Source organism: Excalfactoria chinensis, chromosome 20 (genome assembly GCF_039878825.1).
Source record: "Excalfactoria chinensis isolate bCotChi1 chromosome 20, bCotChi1.hap2, whole genome shotgun sequence".
NCBI lineage: Eukaryota > Metazoa > Chordata > Aves > Galliformes > Phasianidae > Excalfactoria > Excalfactoria chinensis.
The window spans coordinates 1,805,446-1,823,275 of record NC_092844.1 but is presented as its reverse complement, the minus strand read 5'-3'; the positions used below and the strand labels follow the sequence as shown (position 1 = coordinate 1,823,275).

General features: G+C 43.7%; 1 protein-coding gene across 1 annotated transcript in view; it reads right to left on the bottom strand.

Annotated features, from left to right (window-relative positions):
* KAZN (kazrin, periplakin interacting protein) overlaps positions 1–17,830 on the bottom strand; it is a 135,119-nt gene that overhangs the window by 89,885 nt on the left and 27,404 nt on the right. Inside the window, exon 2 of the mRNA XM_072354623.1 lies at positions 10,101–10,258. Coding sequence (XP_072210724.1) covers positions 10,101–10,258 — 158 coding nt within the window. The remainder of the gene's footprint in view (positions 1–10,100; positions 10,259–17,830) is intronic.

Here is a 17,830-nt window from a genome sequence, read left to right as displayed (position 1 = left end):
TCACATGGTTTAGAGGGCACGGTGGGGATGGGTTGATGATCGGGCTTGATGACCTTTGTGGTCTTTTCCAGCCTTAATGATTCTATGATTCTAATTGACATGGTTGCTCTGCCCTGCCTCTCATTCCAGGTTATATGGTAATACTGTGTATGCCAGCAAAGGACAGCCAATCTTTGAAAGATTGATAATCTCTTTGAAATACCTCCCTCTCTCTCTTTTTTTTAACATGGGAAATACATTCAGAGCCTCCATTTTTAGGGGGTTGAATGCTCTCTGCTTGAAAACAAGCTTGAGCTGGGTGACCGAGCAGCAAATTATTGGATTTTCCATAAGATCCAGGCTCTGCGCACCAGAGAGGAGGTTAAGCAGAAAGAGCAGGTCACCAACTATCAACCTTACAACAAAAGAGTTAATTAAATTCAAACATCAACTGGAAAAGAAATATATATATATATATATATGCATGTTTTGCTTAGAATGAGAATTTTCATGTAACATTTAGCTCACGAAAAGAGTGGCTAATTCCACTTACGTTAATATTAAACCGGCATAGCTTTGCCTTTAGCTTAATCACCAAGCAACCAGAAGAACGCAGGCTATTCAGCAGTAATCCCACAAACATGTCTGGGGCTGAATTCTGACACTGCACCATTAAAATCCATGGAGATTTTCCTGACACTCCCGTTACAGGAGAGGCAAGGATATATGAACCGACATACAATTAGATGTTAATTGGTCCCAACCCCATTCACAGTTCCAATAATGCTCAAAGCCTTTTAATTCATGGAAGAGTTGGGCCGAAATGATAGCGCCAATTATTGCTAAGAGGTACCAAGGTGCATTACTTGATATTTATTATTAACAGCATATTTTAAAGCACTTCTCACCCCAAGGATCCCTGTGCTTTTACACGCATTAATTAATGAAGAATCTCACGCTATCACTGAGAAGCAGGCAAAAATTATTCCCAGCTCACAGATAAACGAGGAAGAAGATGGGAATTAAATGTCACTCTTAAATTCACACAGTGGGTCAAAGACACCTCATCCCAATGGGGAAAACAGTGATGAAGGGGTCTTATATAACCACAGCACCCATCCCCTTGCTCTAAAAAGTCAAGCTCAGAGAAAATCTACATGGTTTGCTTGCCAAATCCCTGTGCAAATGGAATCGGAGCCGACGTGTGGTGAGTGAATTCACTGCAGAGCAGCTTCGCCTATGGCCCAGAAGGAGTTAAGCTGGAAGGGGCTGCAACATCTGGACAAAATCGGCCACCAGGGTGAACTTCCACGGATGTTTTGAATATTTTTGCCTCTTTCCAGTATCGATAGCAAGCATTCTCTTTAAGAAAACCCACACCCATATCTTCTATTAGCGTTTCCTAAGAATCAAGGGAGTTTTTGCTCGCAAAATTACCTTCCTATCCAGCATCCAAGGCACAAATTTGAAGAAGTAACTTCATGTTTTGTTAAGCAATCCCTCAGAGCAGCTGTTGATACATGGGGAAAGAACACAAAGGCTATATCTCAAAGAGCCATTAAATATTTATCAGCCTTTGGGAGACACAAGCGCGGAGCTTGGCTGCTGTGCATGCATGTTGGGCTCAGTGTTATTGCCCCCGAGCAGGGAATGGACCCATCCCACCTTCCTGCTTGCACAGTGCATTGCAGGACCCCTTCAGCATGCATGCTAGCAGCTCTGCAGCCTCCTTTCCATCAGCACACATCTCAAGGTAGATAAGGCACCTTATCGCCGCGTGCTGTCCCCCTCTTATCTGCACCTTCCTACAGGCTTCTTGTGTCTGCAGAGAATCAAACACATTTTCTCAAGTTTTATTTCGTTACCTCATTCAGAACACAGAGCAGGAAGCCAGGCAGGATTTTCTGTTTCGTTTGTTTCTTGCACAATTTGTGTTTTCACTGCTCATTAGCTGGAAATCTGCATTGCTGATAAACCGCTGCGATTGCAGTTACACTCCAGCCTTCTTAATTGCTCCTTCCACACTTATGAGGATACTTTTCATTTATCTCTCATGAACTCTAATTAAAGCTTGCAGAGGTTTTACACACACACTCATGCATGCGCTCCCCAGATCATGAATATACATCAGTTGCAAGTCACATAAAATTGCCATCATTCTTTCTGCTTTTAACAGGTCTCCGTGGTTGAAAGGCTCTGCCTTGGGCCAGAGGTGGGAGAGCAATCAGCGAGTGAAAGTGGTGGGTAAGTTGGGATTTTGGGGTTACCTGGGCAAGAGCTTGATTTGCAACACCTGCAGCCTGCAGAAATAGAACCAATGAACCATTAAGGTGGGGAAAGTCCTCTAAGATCAAGTCCAACCCCAACCTATCCCACCATGACCACTAACCATGACCCTCAGTGCCACATCTCCATGGTTCTCGAACACCTCTAGGGAAAAGTCTTTACAAATGTTCTCAGTCTTGGATCCCCTTGCCTTAAGGAAAGGCATTTTCTCATGTGCTCTACTCCCTAATGGACATACACACATATATTTGTCTCACTGAAGCATGGTGCTGGGTTGCTACACAACATCCAGCTTTGATCTCTCTCCTGGCATGACCTCCACAGAGCAATAAAAACGTGGAAGTCAATATTAATTTATTAGCAATTAATTGAACAAGAGACCCGATGAGGATCTCGCTTCTGTGCCCTTAAAACATGAGGTTATTTCTTCCTGATTGCAGAAGGTGGTTTGCAGTGGGGTTTTATTTTCTGTTGTTTTGGGGAGATGGAAAGAAAGTCTTTTACTTTCGTAGGGAAGGAGATATTGAAAGCAGCTCTGAGTATTCAATACAGCAATATCAAACCTAACACCAAATAATGAGCATTTTCCAATACCAAAGGAGAGCAAAATAGGAGAGAGGGAAGGAGATCAGAGCCAGCCCAATGTCACGGCACTGAAGCATCTTTTACTGAATGCATTTCTAACAGCTCTGGTCTTACAGCGCTCGGGTGATGGCAAATGTAATATTGCTTTTCAGTACTGTTACCCAGCGATACAAATATTTTCTTGCAGTAATTGCAGGCAAGAGAATCCATCCATTGCAAAGCAATAACACGGAGAGTGCAAGTAGAAAATGAAAGCCAAATCCCTGCCTTGCAGTCCCAAGCAGAAACCTCAGTGGGAGCTTACCCAAATGTCAAAGAAATAAATCTGTGCCCAATTCACAGAACAGACATGCAGAAAGAGAAGAGTTAACAGCTGGATGGGATCACATTGTCACCCCGTTGCTTCCCAGTCCCTTTGCAACAAAACCAACTTCTCTCTGCTATTTTCCCTTTTTGCATCTCATTGGAAAAATCAAAGGCAGGCTTTTAAAGGATTCCTCCCCCTGTTTGTACACACTGCAGCACTGGAGCAAAATGTATTGAGAGCAAGAAACAAACTGAGACACAGCAAAGCAAGCAGCAGCATGGCAATGCTGTGCATGGCGGAACAGCTGAGTTTACATTCTCTCCATGATGCAGACACTCGTGCTTGGTGTGGATAAGGATTTAACAGATGCCAAAAGTCTTTTTACTCCAGTCCCAAGGATGGAGGGGAGTGGAGGCTGGCCAGGGTACAGCGGTGGCTAAATGAACACAGCAATCTTGGGCTGACAATCCTGCCAAGGAACAGCAGTGAAAAACCTGCAGCCAGAGCTATTCATACTTGGCCACCATGCATCAGGCTGATTGCATGGACTGGGGTCAGCATGAGTAAAATACTGGGTGTACTTCATGCCTAAAGCTGGGCAACTCATGGTAGTCAAGCATTGAAGGAGCTGGCCTTGCTGTAAAGCTTTCTGACCAATTGTGCATCAGAATTCTGCCAGAGCCACAGAAAGAAGGCTCCTGACAGTGATATTTTGCAAATAGATGCTTGAATCTTCCTTCATTTGCCTTACAAATTTATACTACAAGTGCAAGTAGACGTCCATTTAAGCTTCACAGATGTAAAGACTCAGAGAAATGTTGCTTTCCAACTTGGATTGGCATTGCTGTCACTGGCAAAAGAAACATGGGAAGTCGATGTGGACCATACAGAGCTTTTGACTTCAGCCACGCATTGGGTCCTGTGATAACCACATCTCTGTCTCTGTTTTAAACCTCAGCTAACTAGATGGGATCATACATTTGGGCAAATCTCTTCCCTAGAATGGAAGGACAGAGAAAATCAGCCTCAAAACACCAGTCCTTTGGGAATCAATAAACTACAGGCAGTTAAAAACAAGTCATGAATAATAAGAGAAGCCAAGGTGTGGTGTTCAAAGGGACCAGGGCTCCTATCAGGTCTCCCCATTTGTGGGTAGCTAATGATGTGCAGATTTGTGTTGGTAAAGGCAGCAGCATCCGTGTTTCCACACATCCACTATTTTAAGGCTACTTTTGATCTCCCTTCATTATACAGCACATCATTCCCCTAATAGATTGAACAGAAGCAGCCCACAAATCATTTTTCCTCTCCCAGATCATGAAAAGAGGGAGAAGGTTGGCAGGCACACGTTTAGGGAAAGGCATCATGGCCTGGGCTCATGTAACACATGCTAATGATGCCATTAGAGACAACAGGAGCCTTGATGAAGCTTGCTAGATGCCACGTTTTATCTTCTCCTGTCACGGATTACCTAGATTTACCTGTATCCGTGACAGGGCAGCCGCCCCGTAGGGCCTCCCCTCCCTCCCCTCCCGGGGCCCCGGAAAGGAAGGGAAAATAAAACAGTGGCAGCAATCTAAGGAGGAAAACTTATTTTACTAAATATGATATTGGAATACACTGATTGAGGCTAATAAATCGAACAAAACAGAGAGAGAGAGAGTCCCCGAAAACCGAGAGGCCTACTGTGAAGTCTAGGCGACACGGCAGGAATGCTTCTCACTCCCTGAGAGTCCGAGAGAGAGAGAGTTCCAGCCTGAGAGTGAGATTATATATGTCCTCCTCCCGTGACTTATCTCTGCCGCGGCATCCTCTGGGATATGTAGTTCTTCTCCGGGAGCTGAGCACCTGGGATGCTACTATTCTATGGAACTGGAGTATGGATGATCTATACTGCACATGATGTTATGATGTGGAATATTGACAGCAGCACCACAAAACTATGACATCTCCTTCAATAGATGCGGAGTCCTTTGTGCTCCCTTCCTGACTAGCCCAAGCAGGATCATTAGAAGATGGGCTGCTGCCTTGGAAGAGGCTCAGAAGATTTCTGCTTATGGAAATGGGATGACAAGATTAATGTATAAAGCACTACACAGGGAACAGCAGGTTTGCTTTTCAGGCTTTCCCCTAACCTGGTTTTATCCAATGCTGTTTTCCAAGCCGAACCAGTTTACAAACTGTGAATGCTGCCATGTGGCTTAAAAATTACATTTTATAATATTCCATAAAGGAGAATAACTGCTGCATCTACTTCTGCATCCACCAAAACACATCAGTGTGGCAAGGATGCTTTCAGAAATCAAACAATTCAAGTTTATTGAAAGAAAGAGCAAATCCTCCCTTCTCTTTTTTCTTCCTCTAGATACTAATGCAGCCCACTCATATGAAAGTAAAGGTCACAGTGTTTTGTTCCTAAAGCTTGGGCTGCTACGAGCCTGAAGAGCAGATGGTGGAAAGCATTTAACTAGCAAGCAAAATATTGCAACAACACAGTCGGTTTTGTACAACAGGTCTCTGTAGAAAATGAGAACTGTTTTTAAAGGTCAGTTGATGCAATGGAACTACTGCTAGTCAGCCTGCATGGCCTATAACTACCATCTCTCTGTCTACAACAGTCTGTCTCGGAAAGATGACAGACTGCTGTAGAAAAGGATGTAATTTAAGAGAGCTCAAGAAATTATGTTTAATTTTCTGGGGGAGAAGAGAAAACAGAGGGCAATATTAAAAGCAAACAGCTGGTGGGATATTGAATGGATAGAAGCCGGTCATACCGAGGAAGTTTTCCTTTGGAAGTATTTCCTCTCACCTGAAATGTTTTACTTTATGGGACCCCAGTGTCAAAACTAACGGGCTCGTGGTGGTGGCTCCAAAGGGAAATAAAGTGAGATCCTCCACCCAAACCAACATCAGCTTCCAGCTCTATCTACATATCAATGCCCCCTCCCTGGAAGCACTCAAGGCCAGGTTGGAGGGGGCTGTGAGCAACATGGCCTAGAGGGAGGTGTCCCTGCCTATAGCAGGGGGATGGAAATACATGATCTTAAAGGTCCCTTCCAACCCAAACCATTCTACAGTTCTATGACTAACACTTGCTAAAGCTTTCTCCCTTATGTTACTGAAAGCTGAGGCATTTCATTCGAACACTAGATATTAAACAACAACAAAAAAACCTTCCAACTGCAAATTAAACTGGTTTTCACCCTATAACAACATCCGTTCTATTTTGTTGACAACTTCTGCTATTACAACCTCCGTCTCTGCCTAAGAAAGCAATGAACCGCTCAGCAGGGATGCAGTCAGATATCTCAACATCCTCATGCTTGTTGAATCATGCCTAGTCCGTGCCTGAAATCCAATTAAATCTAAGCCAGCTGCTCCGTGCTAGGCTAATCCTATCTCACCTCATCATTCATGGTATGTACGCATCTGAAAAGTCCTGTCCAAATTGAGAGATCAGCTCTATGACTATTTATTCCCCCTGTAAAAGAGCCTAAGTGGGCCCTGATGATAATCACACGCTGATGTGAAAGGAAACAAGTGGAAAGATGGTATTTCTCCCAAAGAGCTTAAAACCCACTTGAAGTCAGTTCAACTCTTTATGGAAATAGCTCAATGCTCAGAACTTCCTGAAAGCCTGGCTTTTGGGGTCAGGCATCTGGGAATTGAATAGGGGAGATCATTAACCTACTCTAGGTTCATGTCAGTGCCTGGATGCATCTTCCTGACGTTCATTAGATTAATTGCTCCAGCAAAATGCTAGCTTAGGTCTGATGTCTGTGACACAGCCATGAGCTGCTGTGTACCTTCTGCTCCATGCTGGGCTCATCTCTCACAATAGCAATTAAAAACAGAAAGTAAAAGAAATGAGAACTAACGCAGTCAAAGCTGGAGGAGGATTTAAAGTTGGGAGGTACAAATGGATTCTATTCGCGTGTCTCTCAGAAGCAATAAATCCTACTGAGGGAAACACTGAAGGAAAAAAACAACACTGCTCGGCTATAAAATTCCACCTCTGAGGATCATAAAACACCATGCACAGAGCAAACATCCTTTCCAGGCATAATAGGACTGTCAGAAGTGATTGACAGCAGCGACAATCTGTCATAGAAGGCCATACCCATGTGATAGCATCCTGCGTGGAGCCGGCTGGCAGAAATGAAATTGTTTATTCATCCTTATACTATGCAGAGGATGGGACATGCTGTATAGCATAAGTGCACCTTTTCTCGCAATCTGCTTTTGAGCACCAGCATTATCCAAGCACGGCTTTTAGTTCACATTATGCTGCTACCTCCATTTCCATTTCCCTCTACCCCCCTTGATTTCTTCCCTCTCATGCCCTCTGTGCAGGCTGCATGCTGAGCGCTGCCGAGGGAACGCAATGCCATGTCACCTCCAGGCTGATGCTGCCAAAATCCCACACAAACAGGAGAAATGAGCAATCTGAAGGCAAAGCTCCAGCATTCTCTCTGAGGGAGGGTGATGCTCCTCGGCTGGCAGCGAGCAATCCCTGCCATGGGCTATTTTCATGATGAGAAAACCCTACTTTAGATGGATGGAGACCTCCAGGGTCAAGAGATCCCTGCAGATTGCAATGGCTTTCATTAAATTCCTGTCTTCCATGGGCAGAATCAGAGCTGGCAGCTTCTACAGAGCTTATTACCTGTCCCTGGATACCGTTTAATGCTGACAAGGGAACCTCTCAGCATACTGACAGCCACGTCTTGGTCAGCACCCACTGCATATCCATGGGCAACATGCCATGCTGCTCCTGTTGACACCAGGAGGATTACCTTCAAAGTAATGTCCCGTTTAATAGAATGAGAGATAGTGGCCTTAAGTTGTGCCAGAGGATGTTCAGGTTGGATATCTGGGAAAATTGCTCTAGAAGAGTGGTGATGTACTGGCTGCCCAGGGAGGTGGAGGGGTCACCATCCCTAGAGGTGTTCAATATGGAGATGTGGCACTGAGGGAGGTGGTAGAGTGGGTTGGAGTGTTGGGTTTGGAGGTCTCCTCCAGCCTTAATGATTCTATGATTCTCCACTGGAGGAAGTCCTGTTGCATGTGGGAGGAGGTGGTTTTCTTCAGGGTCTGTTTCTTTATCCTGTGTTTACCAACAAATGACCTCCAAATTGACAAAACAGACCGGGGAATGGATTCTTCCAAGAGTCCAAAAGAGGGTAAAAGGGCTGAGGGTCAAGAGAATGGAGTCCAGATTCTGGCTCTGAGATAACACGGCTGTGAAACCCCCTGTGTCTCTGCTGTGGTTCCTCCAATCCACATGGAGGAGCATCCCTTGGTTTGCTCAGCTCAGAGAAGTGGAGGCTGAGGGGAGGTCTCATGGCGGCCTGAAGCTCCATCATAGCATCCTGCTTCTCCATCATGGCCCACAGCTCCTCATGGGGAGCAGAAGGTCAGCTCTGAGCTCTGCTCTCTGGTGACAGCAATGGGGCCCAAAGGAACATGGAGCTGTGTCCAGGTGAGTTAGGAAAGGCACCAAATTCTTGACATTTCCCTCTGCTGTTGGCATTTCCTTCATCAGTAGCTCCAGCAGCACTTAATATGCATTCAGGACAGCCGATAAGCAGTAAAGTAATTCTCAGGTGCTAAAAAAAGAATTCCCATGTAAGGAATTCTTCCATCGGCACTTTTTGCCCCATTTTTATTCCATCTGCAGCTTGCAGATGCCTGTCAGCACCCGCTAGCTCTCACGCCTGACTCCCCAGAAGCATTGCTACCTGCAGCACAGGCAGCGTGCACAACCCTAAGGCTCAGTTTAACCCTTCTCCTCCTTCATCGTCCTTGGCGAAAGACATACAGAAGCGAAGTGAGCACCATGGCAAAGCTGGGGTGGATGTCTTCTAGGGTGGCATCTCTGTTTTTTGGGAGCAATTGGCTCCCTTGCTCATCTTTCCCACTGCACTGTGAGCACTGACCACCCTTCAACCTTCAGCACATCCCTCCATTTGCAACCCAGAGTTTGTTACCAACACCAGGGATTCCCAGCTCGCTTCTTGCATGCAACAAAACCCTATTAGCTAAAGCAATTAGAACTAAAGGTCTTTGAAAGTGAGAAAAAAACAGATAAGCACCAGACTCCACCTAATATAGGAATAAAACATGAAAACGTGTGGCTTTGGAGGAAACCAAACCCTGGGGACCATCAGATTAGTAGTGATGCCATCAACACCAACCTGGGCTGACACCCACAATGGCAAACTTAGCATGGAAAAGTGACCAGGAAAAAACCTGGGTAAGATAACATCGCTAACACAGCAAACATATAACACAGCTAATCCTTACAGGAGTAATTCCCTCCACATTTATTTCCCTGTTGGACTTCTGATGGGAGGTGATGGGCACAATCTGTAATAGGGGCAATGCTGACCAGATATTCCATTAGGAAAAGAAATAAAATAACATAAAGCACAAAGCAACATCTGCACAGGATTTCATGACTTTTAACTGGCATTTTGGAGGCAAATGAAACCAGCAGCTCAGCTGCGTGTCTAGCACTTCCAAATGTGGCATCAGCACAGATGCTTAGTGCCAAAATGATTTTCTTTTGCTACAGATGATGCTGGGTTCCCATCCAGGGGTATATCAATCTCCAGCCCTAAATGGTGTTGCGTTTGGGTCATGCTTGAGTGGGCAATATTGGTGGTAGGTGGACAGTTGGACTAGATGATCTCAGAGGTCTTTTCCAGCCTTAATGATTTAGTGATTCCTTGATAAATCTAACACATCAAAAGCCCTTCTCTGTACTGAGATGGCCTTGCCACAGCTGTGCACTTTGGAAGCTCATGTGAGTCATGAACAAGTATCAGGGTCAAACATTTTGCACTGCTAAAAGCACCCCTAAAAATGAACTATTCGCCTCTAGGTCTGTGAAACATGCCTTTATTTTGTGATAACAGATGTGGATGTATTGCTTTCATACCTGTGCATCCATTAAGAGGTGCCTCATCAGCATCATGGCACTCTTCAGAGATTCCTTCTCGCTGGGCAGAAAAGCATCTTCGTCTTCATCCAGAGTTTTTGACTTGTTGACAATAAAATGGGAGATCTGGTCGTTCAAGGAGTGCAGCGACTCCACAGCTGGGGAGACAGAGGAGAGCAGAAAGGGCATGAAGCCTCATCTAATGGTTGGCCACCCAGCCCATGGCAGAGGGTCGGGACTAGATGGTCTTTAAGGTCCCTTCCAACCTAACTGTGTGATTGTATGAAACATCCTGGATGGGAACAGGATATGCTTGAATATGCTGGCGCAAAGGAGTTCACTGCACATAAATTAATGAGATATTTCCTAAATTCATCTGATATTAGCATTCATAAAACCTGTGCTGAAGTTTAGGCTGAGAGACAAGCCTGGTCAGTTTGTGATGCAGTTTGCTTTTAAACCTTTACAATTGTGAGTCTATTCTCTAGACTCATTAAATAAATGAGGCTTAAATAATTCTTCAGAGTATTCCCCTTCTGCAATGAAAGCCCTTGATAAGGTTGTGGCTCCCAGCAATGCATTGCTGACACATGCAGCACGTATTGCAGCCCCTGCTTTGCTCCAGCTGCTGTCAGCAAGGCAATGTGTTATTTAGGACGCCTTGACAAACTGATCTCAAGAACACCAGGCAACTGAAATACTCTCAACCTGGTTCTGTCCAAAGATGATCTTATCACAAAATTCAGGGTAGCAAAGATTAGCAAAGACTTTTTTTTTTCCTCCAGTGGAGACAAGAGGTTGAAAAACAAGGGGTTGAAATGAGGGTGGGAACCAGATGACCTTGGAGGTCCCTTCCAACCCAAACCATTCTACGAGATCTGTGGTTTAAAATAAAATCTACACCAAGCTTTTGCCTAACTTCAAGTAGCCAGTTGTATTTCTTGAAAGGAAGACAATCAGAGCACAGCATTCCTCCATTCACGTGCACACAGAACCACACAGCTTACCAAAACCACCATTCAACCAATAACTTGATGGCCTGCAAGAAAAATTAGCCTCTAGCTTCACTAAATAATAACTTCACTTATGACTGAGACTTGCATATACCATCATCATAGCACTGGGTATTAATCTCCTCTCGCCCTCTCTCACCAATGAATAAACTGAGGATGGGTCATTTCTTCCTATTCTTGCACCAGAAGCCAGTCTGTGCTGCTAATGATGTGAGCATCCATTGGAGCTCTCCTCCAGCTGTTGTTTTTGCTCTAGATTTTGGTCAGAAATTGGTACGTGCAGCATTTTGCATCATTTCTCCCAGCTTTTTTTTACTTTAAAGTAATTAAAGCCAAAAAAAAAAAAAATTGTATTATCCTAAGCTACTTTAACCTTTTGGTTCGAAGCAACTGCTCCACATTCTTCATTATTTCCTGTTTTACCCTTTGGGAAGGTCAGTGTAGTGCTATGTTTAAATTCTGGTTAGTGAAACAAAGCATTTTCCATACAGATGATGGAAAAAATGTATTGAAAATAAAGCAGTTGGGATCTTCTGAATCTCCGACCACCAAAGTAAAAACAAAGAACGCCCAAACTAAGTGTCCCATGTCACAGCCTGGTCACACACAGAGATATCTGATATTCCTCATTTAAATCAAGAGCAACATCCTGCCTTGTGCACACACAAAATGTAAATGGGAAAACTAGAGTGGAAAACCTTCCAAAATGACAGGAAATCTTAAACATCTCTACTGAGCAGCATCAAACCAAGCAGTCCCTTTGCAAATGTGTAATTTAAGATGAAAAACGTTTTGATTATGGACCTGAGGTATAAGCAGGGGTATGTTCTGTTCAGTTTTAAAGATACTTGTTTGTGCCTTCAAGAAAGAAGGAAGTCAGTTTTGCCTCCTTTTATCAGTGCTTGTGGCTTCATCTTGATAACACATCAGTAACGCTGTGAGACAACCAGCTAAGTTACAGCTAGCAGAGCTTCCAGCTTTTCCAGTTCCAATTTCAACCTTTCCTCTCTGCAAGGATCCTTCTCAAGAGATGAAGAAACCATCACAGTTTTCCATTACTTCTTTGACATCATCTACAATATGAAACGATCTGTTTCTGGGGTGCTGCTGTAAAGTCAGGGGGTTTTTTGCTGAGCATTTCTGGGCAGGAATCCCCAGAGAGCAAAGGATATGCAGGGGAGCAAGGAAATTGCTTGTTGCCAGAGATGGGAGAGAAATATATGCATATACATAAGCTCATGGCTTCAAGGAAGAGCAGTGAAACAGCTCCATAAGATGCCATTTTATACCCTCCAGCTACTGCCCAGATGAGTGCAAAACAAACTGCAGATAATATATCCTCAGAGTGACAGATAAAAGCCAGCAGTGTCTAAATTTAATTCCTGCTCACAGGATTGACTAAATGGAAGTTGATGGACACCATAATAATTTTAACATGGGGCAGAGTGGAAGAATTCTTGGGCTCATGAGCTGATTCAAGACAATGTCCAAGCTGGGCTTTCCCGCAGGCTGTCAGCGCTTATCACCATGGCTGGAGATGTGATTCCATGGAGAGAAAAGCCAAAAAGCCACACTGAGTGCACTGACCCTTGGAAAATCCATCCCAGCTGAGCACAGAGCAGTCTTCAGTGTGTGGGGTTGCCAGGGAAAGCTCATCTCCAATGAGTGGTTCTGAGAACCCAGCAAAAGGCAATGATGTGTGTGGGCAAACTGTGCAATTCATTCTAGCCTAATATTACAAAACAGCTTCTCAAACAACATCTACAGGGTTTGTTTTTGCAGAGAGGCAGAGGTATTCGAGGCACTTCAGGCCTTTCCTGTACCATCTCTCCCCACTTTTTGTATGCAACCATACCAACTACAGACACAGGTCCCTGAAGCGAGCAGCTACTTTCAGCAGAGGCTCTTTATCCTATATTATGCATCCTGGCTTTGGAAGGGCAGTTAAAACTGATCTGAACAGCTTTTTGGCTAAATTTCTTTCTCTTTTTCTAAATGGTTAAATAGCAACTAACAGTTAAATGACAATTCTCAAATACTCCCCCTTCAGCACCTCAGCAATGCCTTCTTCTCTTTGCACAGGTCTGGGAAGAAACTGGGAACCAACGCAGCTTGCTGTTGAGGTAGGCTTGGAAACTCATGGCACATCGGGCCTATGGGATGTGGAAGTGCTCCAACTGCATGCAGTGTATGAAAAGGAGCTCTTCAGAAAGCTAAGACATAAATAACACCTGTCCTTACATATAACAGAATCATAAAGGTTGGAAAAGACTTCTAGGATCATCCAGTCCAACCATCCACCTACCACCAAACCTGCCCACTAAAGCGTGTCCCATAACCACGTTACTGTGGTTGTCTGGGACAGCTGAGTTTTGCCTGATTAATGATTTTGATTAGGAAGCATTTTGACTGTAGCATTTGTTAATTTCATTTGGACGCATCAATGAGTTTATTCACTTAGTAAAAGAAGAAATCTCCCTTGGTAAAAGCCAAGCTCATGACGAGTGTTACCCCTTCTCCATTGCCAGTACAGCAATGGGTGAGCACACACAATGATACCTGCAAGGCCCATGGCCACCAGGATCTCAAGGCAAAAGCTCCATCCGTGCAAACCAAGCCCAAAGAAACCCAAAGGAGCCCAAATGAGCTCACTCTCCTTTGTCTGAGCTGCCCAATATTATGGTAGATGGGAAATACACGTTGCAGCAACTCCTCCACCTTTACATTGGTGATATTGCCATTTATACGACCAAACATTTCACACTCTGCAGAAACATCCAGAGCTGAAACACTCTGTAAATATTGTCTCCTGTAACTGGTATGAAGAGACCAACAGCTTTTTCTTTCCTTTGTAGTCTTTAACTTGTTCCAAAGAAGCCATTCAATGAGCCCCTCGCAGGAATAATTTACCACACCATTAACTGAAGGAAAAATATCTGGTGTCTACATTAGGGGCTCAATCACCTTTCAGAGAAACACTGAGAAGAACTCATTACAGTAATTACTAATGAGCTGGCCTCTTTGGGCTGTAAATGCTTTGTATGTAGCTGGCAAAGAGCTGCACTCATAGCTTCCCAGATGCAGAAGAAAGCCATCAGACCAATAAATGGCCCTGCAGTTCCTGAGCAAAACAAGCCCAGAAATGAAGCTGGTCATTTCTTTCAGCTTATTAACTTCTCCTTACCAACCTGACCTTTTTGGAAATGAAAAACGACATCGAGAAGTGGAGCTTCGTGGGGTTGTGAAAGCTCTTTAGCGATCAGCGTTTTATTGAGACCTTTATTAATATTTTATTTTAATGCTCCGGGAGTTTCTTTTCAAGGTTGAATTTTAACTGTTTCCATTAAAACCTCGATTTTTCTTTTTTAGCTGGCTGTAAATACATACATGTATTTTGAATGCAGTAATCAGACAACAAATTACACAGTTTTGCATGACATTGCTCCTACATTGAAAAGCTGTATATCCTAGTATACTGAAAAGCCATATATCCTAGAAAGAAGCAGAAAAAGAATCAGAATTTTGGAACCATGATGCAAGAACAGACGTTCACGCTCTCCTTAGAGAGAAAAAGGCCTCATGCAGAAGTTTGGGAACACTCAAAAATTGACCTTTTCTTTATTTGTGCCCACACTGACACGGTCCCTTCCAGCTTGAAGGATTCTATGAGAGCACCTCGCTTTGCCCCCGTTTCTTCAGTTCTAAATTCTATGAGCCTGGCTCCTCAGAGAGTGAACTGAAGTGTTTACCAGCATTTGGCCAAATTCTTAAGAATTAAAAAGCTCAGTGTGCACTCGAGCTGAAATACTGCCAAGGGTCACGTAGAAAATGAGCAATACATTTCTATTCTGGCAACAGTCTTGCTAGAGCCACGAATATTGGAGAGCAGAAGTGCTTCCAGTGCCCAAAAGTTTGCCTTTCCCTCTCCGGGCTCTATTAGCTACCCTAATAAATAACACCGCCACTTGCTCCAAAGGAAAGAACAAAAATGCAAATAAACTCTGCTTTGTGTATGTGTAGGACAGTGAGTCCAAGTCAGAGGTTGGAACAAAGCATCCAGAGGTGGATTCTTGCTGCTTTGTGATACGCTGAATGGAAGGAACCCATAACTCCTCCAGCAAAATGGACCCCACCAAACTTTGGCCAACAACTATTGTTGTTCTCAGAGATATGTGAGATGCTTTAATCCCTGAGGAGCCACAATCTGCCTCTCCAGGAACAATGTCAGACTGGGAGGCACAATAGATTTACAGTATTAAATCTTACTTCTGTAAGAGAAACTCATTTCAAATTTGCCAAGAAATGAAAACCCCTCCCCAGATCAGACAAGACCCACAGCTGCTGCTCTTGTGTTTCTATGGGTAATCATTTGTCATCTCCTTTGCTAATTGTGCAAATATTATATTTCATAAACAATAGCTGCTTTATTTAGACAAAAAGGAAGTGAACAACCAAAATTACGTGAGCCAACACAACAACACGGGCCAGATATCCAGTTGCTCTGAGCTGACCCCAGCAAGCAAAGCCCATATGTGCAAGCAGTGAAGTGGGCAGCCCATGGGAGGTTTGGCACTCACTTTGCCCAAAACTGACTCCGAGATCTTGGATAGGTCAATAAAACCCCACGACCTTGGATGAGCCACCTAAACCCCATGATCTTGGATGGGTCACCAAAGCCTCATGATCTTGGAAGGGTCAACTTTTGCTCTCTGGTTTCTCATCCATAAACATGAGGGTTGTAGCCCAGAGAAATACCATAAAGAACAAAGATGCCACCACGGGTGAGGGACTTGCTTGGCTTTTCTCTGCTATTCAACTCCAAATCATGAATTGTTCTGTTTTAACAAGCAGCTCCTGGCGTAAACAGGATACTCCATCTCCTTGGTGTCAAAGGTGGAAGAAAACACATCCTGAGGGGAATTTAATAAATCGCAGGCTTTTCTGAGTTTTTGAATAAAATGAAATTGTTAGAAGACAAATGGGCTTGATTTGTTTCCCACCAAACAGCTGGAAGAGAGTGAAGCAGAGCTGCATGCCTTTGTGAGTGTTGAGAGACTAATGAGCATTGTCTTGCCAATCCGCTGGGGTAGCAAGAATCAGAGAAGGACACCAGGAATCCTGAGAGCAGCTTAAAAAATAAAAGGGAAATCTAGTTTGTTTTTTGTTTGTTTGATTGTTTTTGCTGATATTTTTGAGATTTTACCTAAGACTGCCCATCTCTGAGCTAGAAGGTTCAAAAACTTAATATAAAGATTTATAAAATCTGATGGAATGGCTTAGTTTGGAAGGGACCTTAAAGATCATCCAGTTCCAACACCCTGCCATGGGCACGGTTGCCAATTGCTAGATTAGGATTTGCCCAATAAAGAAATGCCACCAGTTACTACATTTGCAATAAGGTCATGGAAAATGGCAACTGCAAACCTCACTATGAAAACCAATTGTTCATAGCTGGAAAAAAGAAAAGGGGATAGAAGATAACAGTTAAAGCAGGTATTTAAATTTCCTTGGAGGATTCCTCGAGCTGCTTAAAACCTTAAGATGCGACAGGAACAAAATGCTGGGTTTAGCAATTCTATCCTTAAAAAAGAGAAGCCCAAGGTTGACACAGTGTTATGAAAAGCCAACGTTCAGGCAGTGGAAGCGCACAGGTTGATAAAGCAGGGCTGAGTACAGCGGATCACAGGGTCACGTTTTATCGCGCTCGCACAAAACCGGCTGTCTGAGACAACCAGGAGGGCAATGCGGCTCCTGAGCTGATAAAGGTGACACCAAGGATCACACCAGATGCTATATTTGCACTGATCCTGCCGGCAGAGCCACACGCCGTCAGCTCCTGCCTTCTTAATTGTACTGCTGCATTTCCTTTGCATCCCAGACCCATAATCTCCAATGAGCAGAAGCAATATGACTGTGTTTTATTGGCGGAGATAGGACTTTTTTTTTCTACATTAAAAACATGTATCACACATCAAATGTTTGGCCTTCCTTGTAATTGATGCAATCTTGACATTATTGTGTCAATTGCTGCCTAATTCTGACTGGTACCCATCAAACCATTGCATCAAATATCACCAGATCTATTTATATGGAGTGAAAATAAGCGTCTAGAAGTATTTTCATGCAATCAAAGCTAAAATGAGACCATATTCATTATTTAATAGTCCTGTCACAATTATGTCTTTGGAGCAAAAGCTTCGCATTGAAGACCCTTCTCCGGTGTCATTTGTTTTCATTGGCAGAGAACTGAGTAAAATCCTCTCAAAATAAAGCATGTTTTTTCAGGGCAGTATTTAAGCTTATTCTTTCTGTCAACTGTGTCTATAAAACCTAGCAAGAGAGTATTCTCTGTACAGAATATTATCCTGTGATCAACTATGTCTGCATGCTTCAGCTCGGGTGGATTTCCATGTAGTTAAACCAAGTAACGCAAGCAGTAGTCCTAGAAAATCTTTCATGTTTCTGCTTCTCCAGCGTAGCAATGCGCCCAGCCTCCTTCCAAGCAGTCATAAAATGTGACGGGTTTAACTTTCCAGAAAATGGGATTTCATTATCTCACAGATAAACGGGAAATACAAGCTGCAAGTGAAGGAAACTCTTGTTGCTTTGCAAGAGGAATCATACAATCGCAGAATGGTTGGGTTGGAAAGATCTCTACGCTTTTGAAAGCTGTATTCATAGTGAAGTATCATTAAGAAAACAAACGTCTCTCAATGA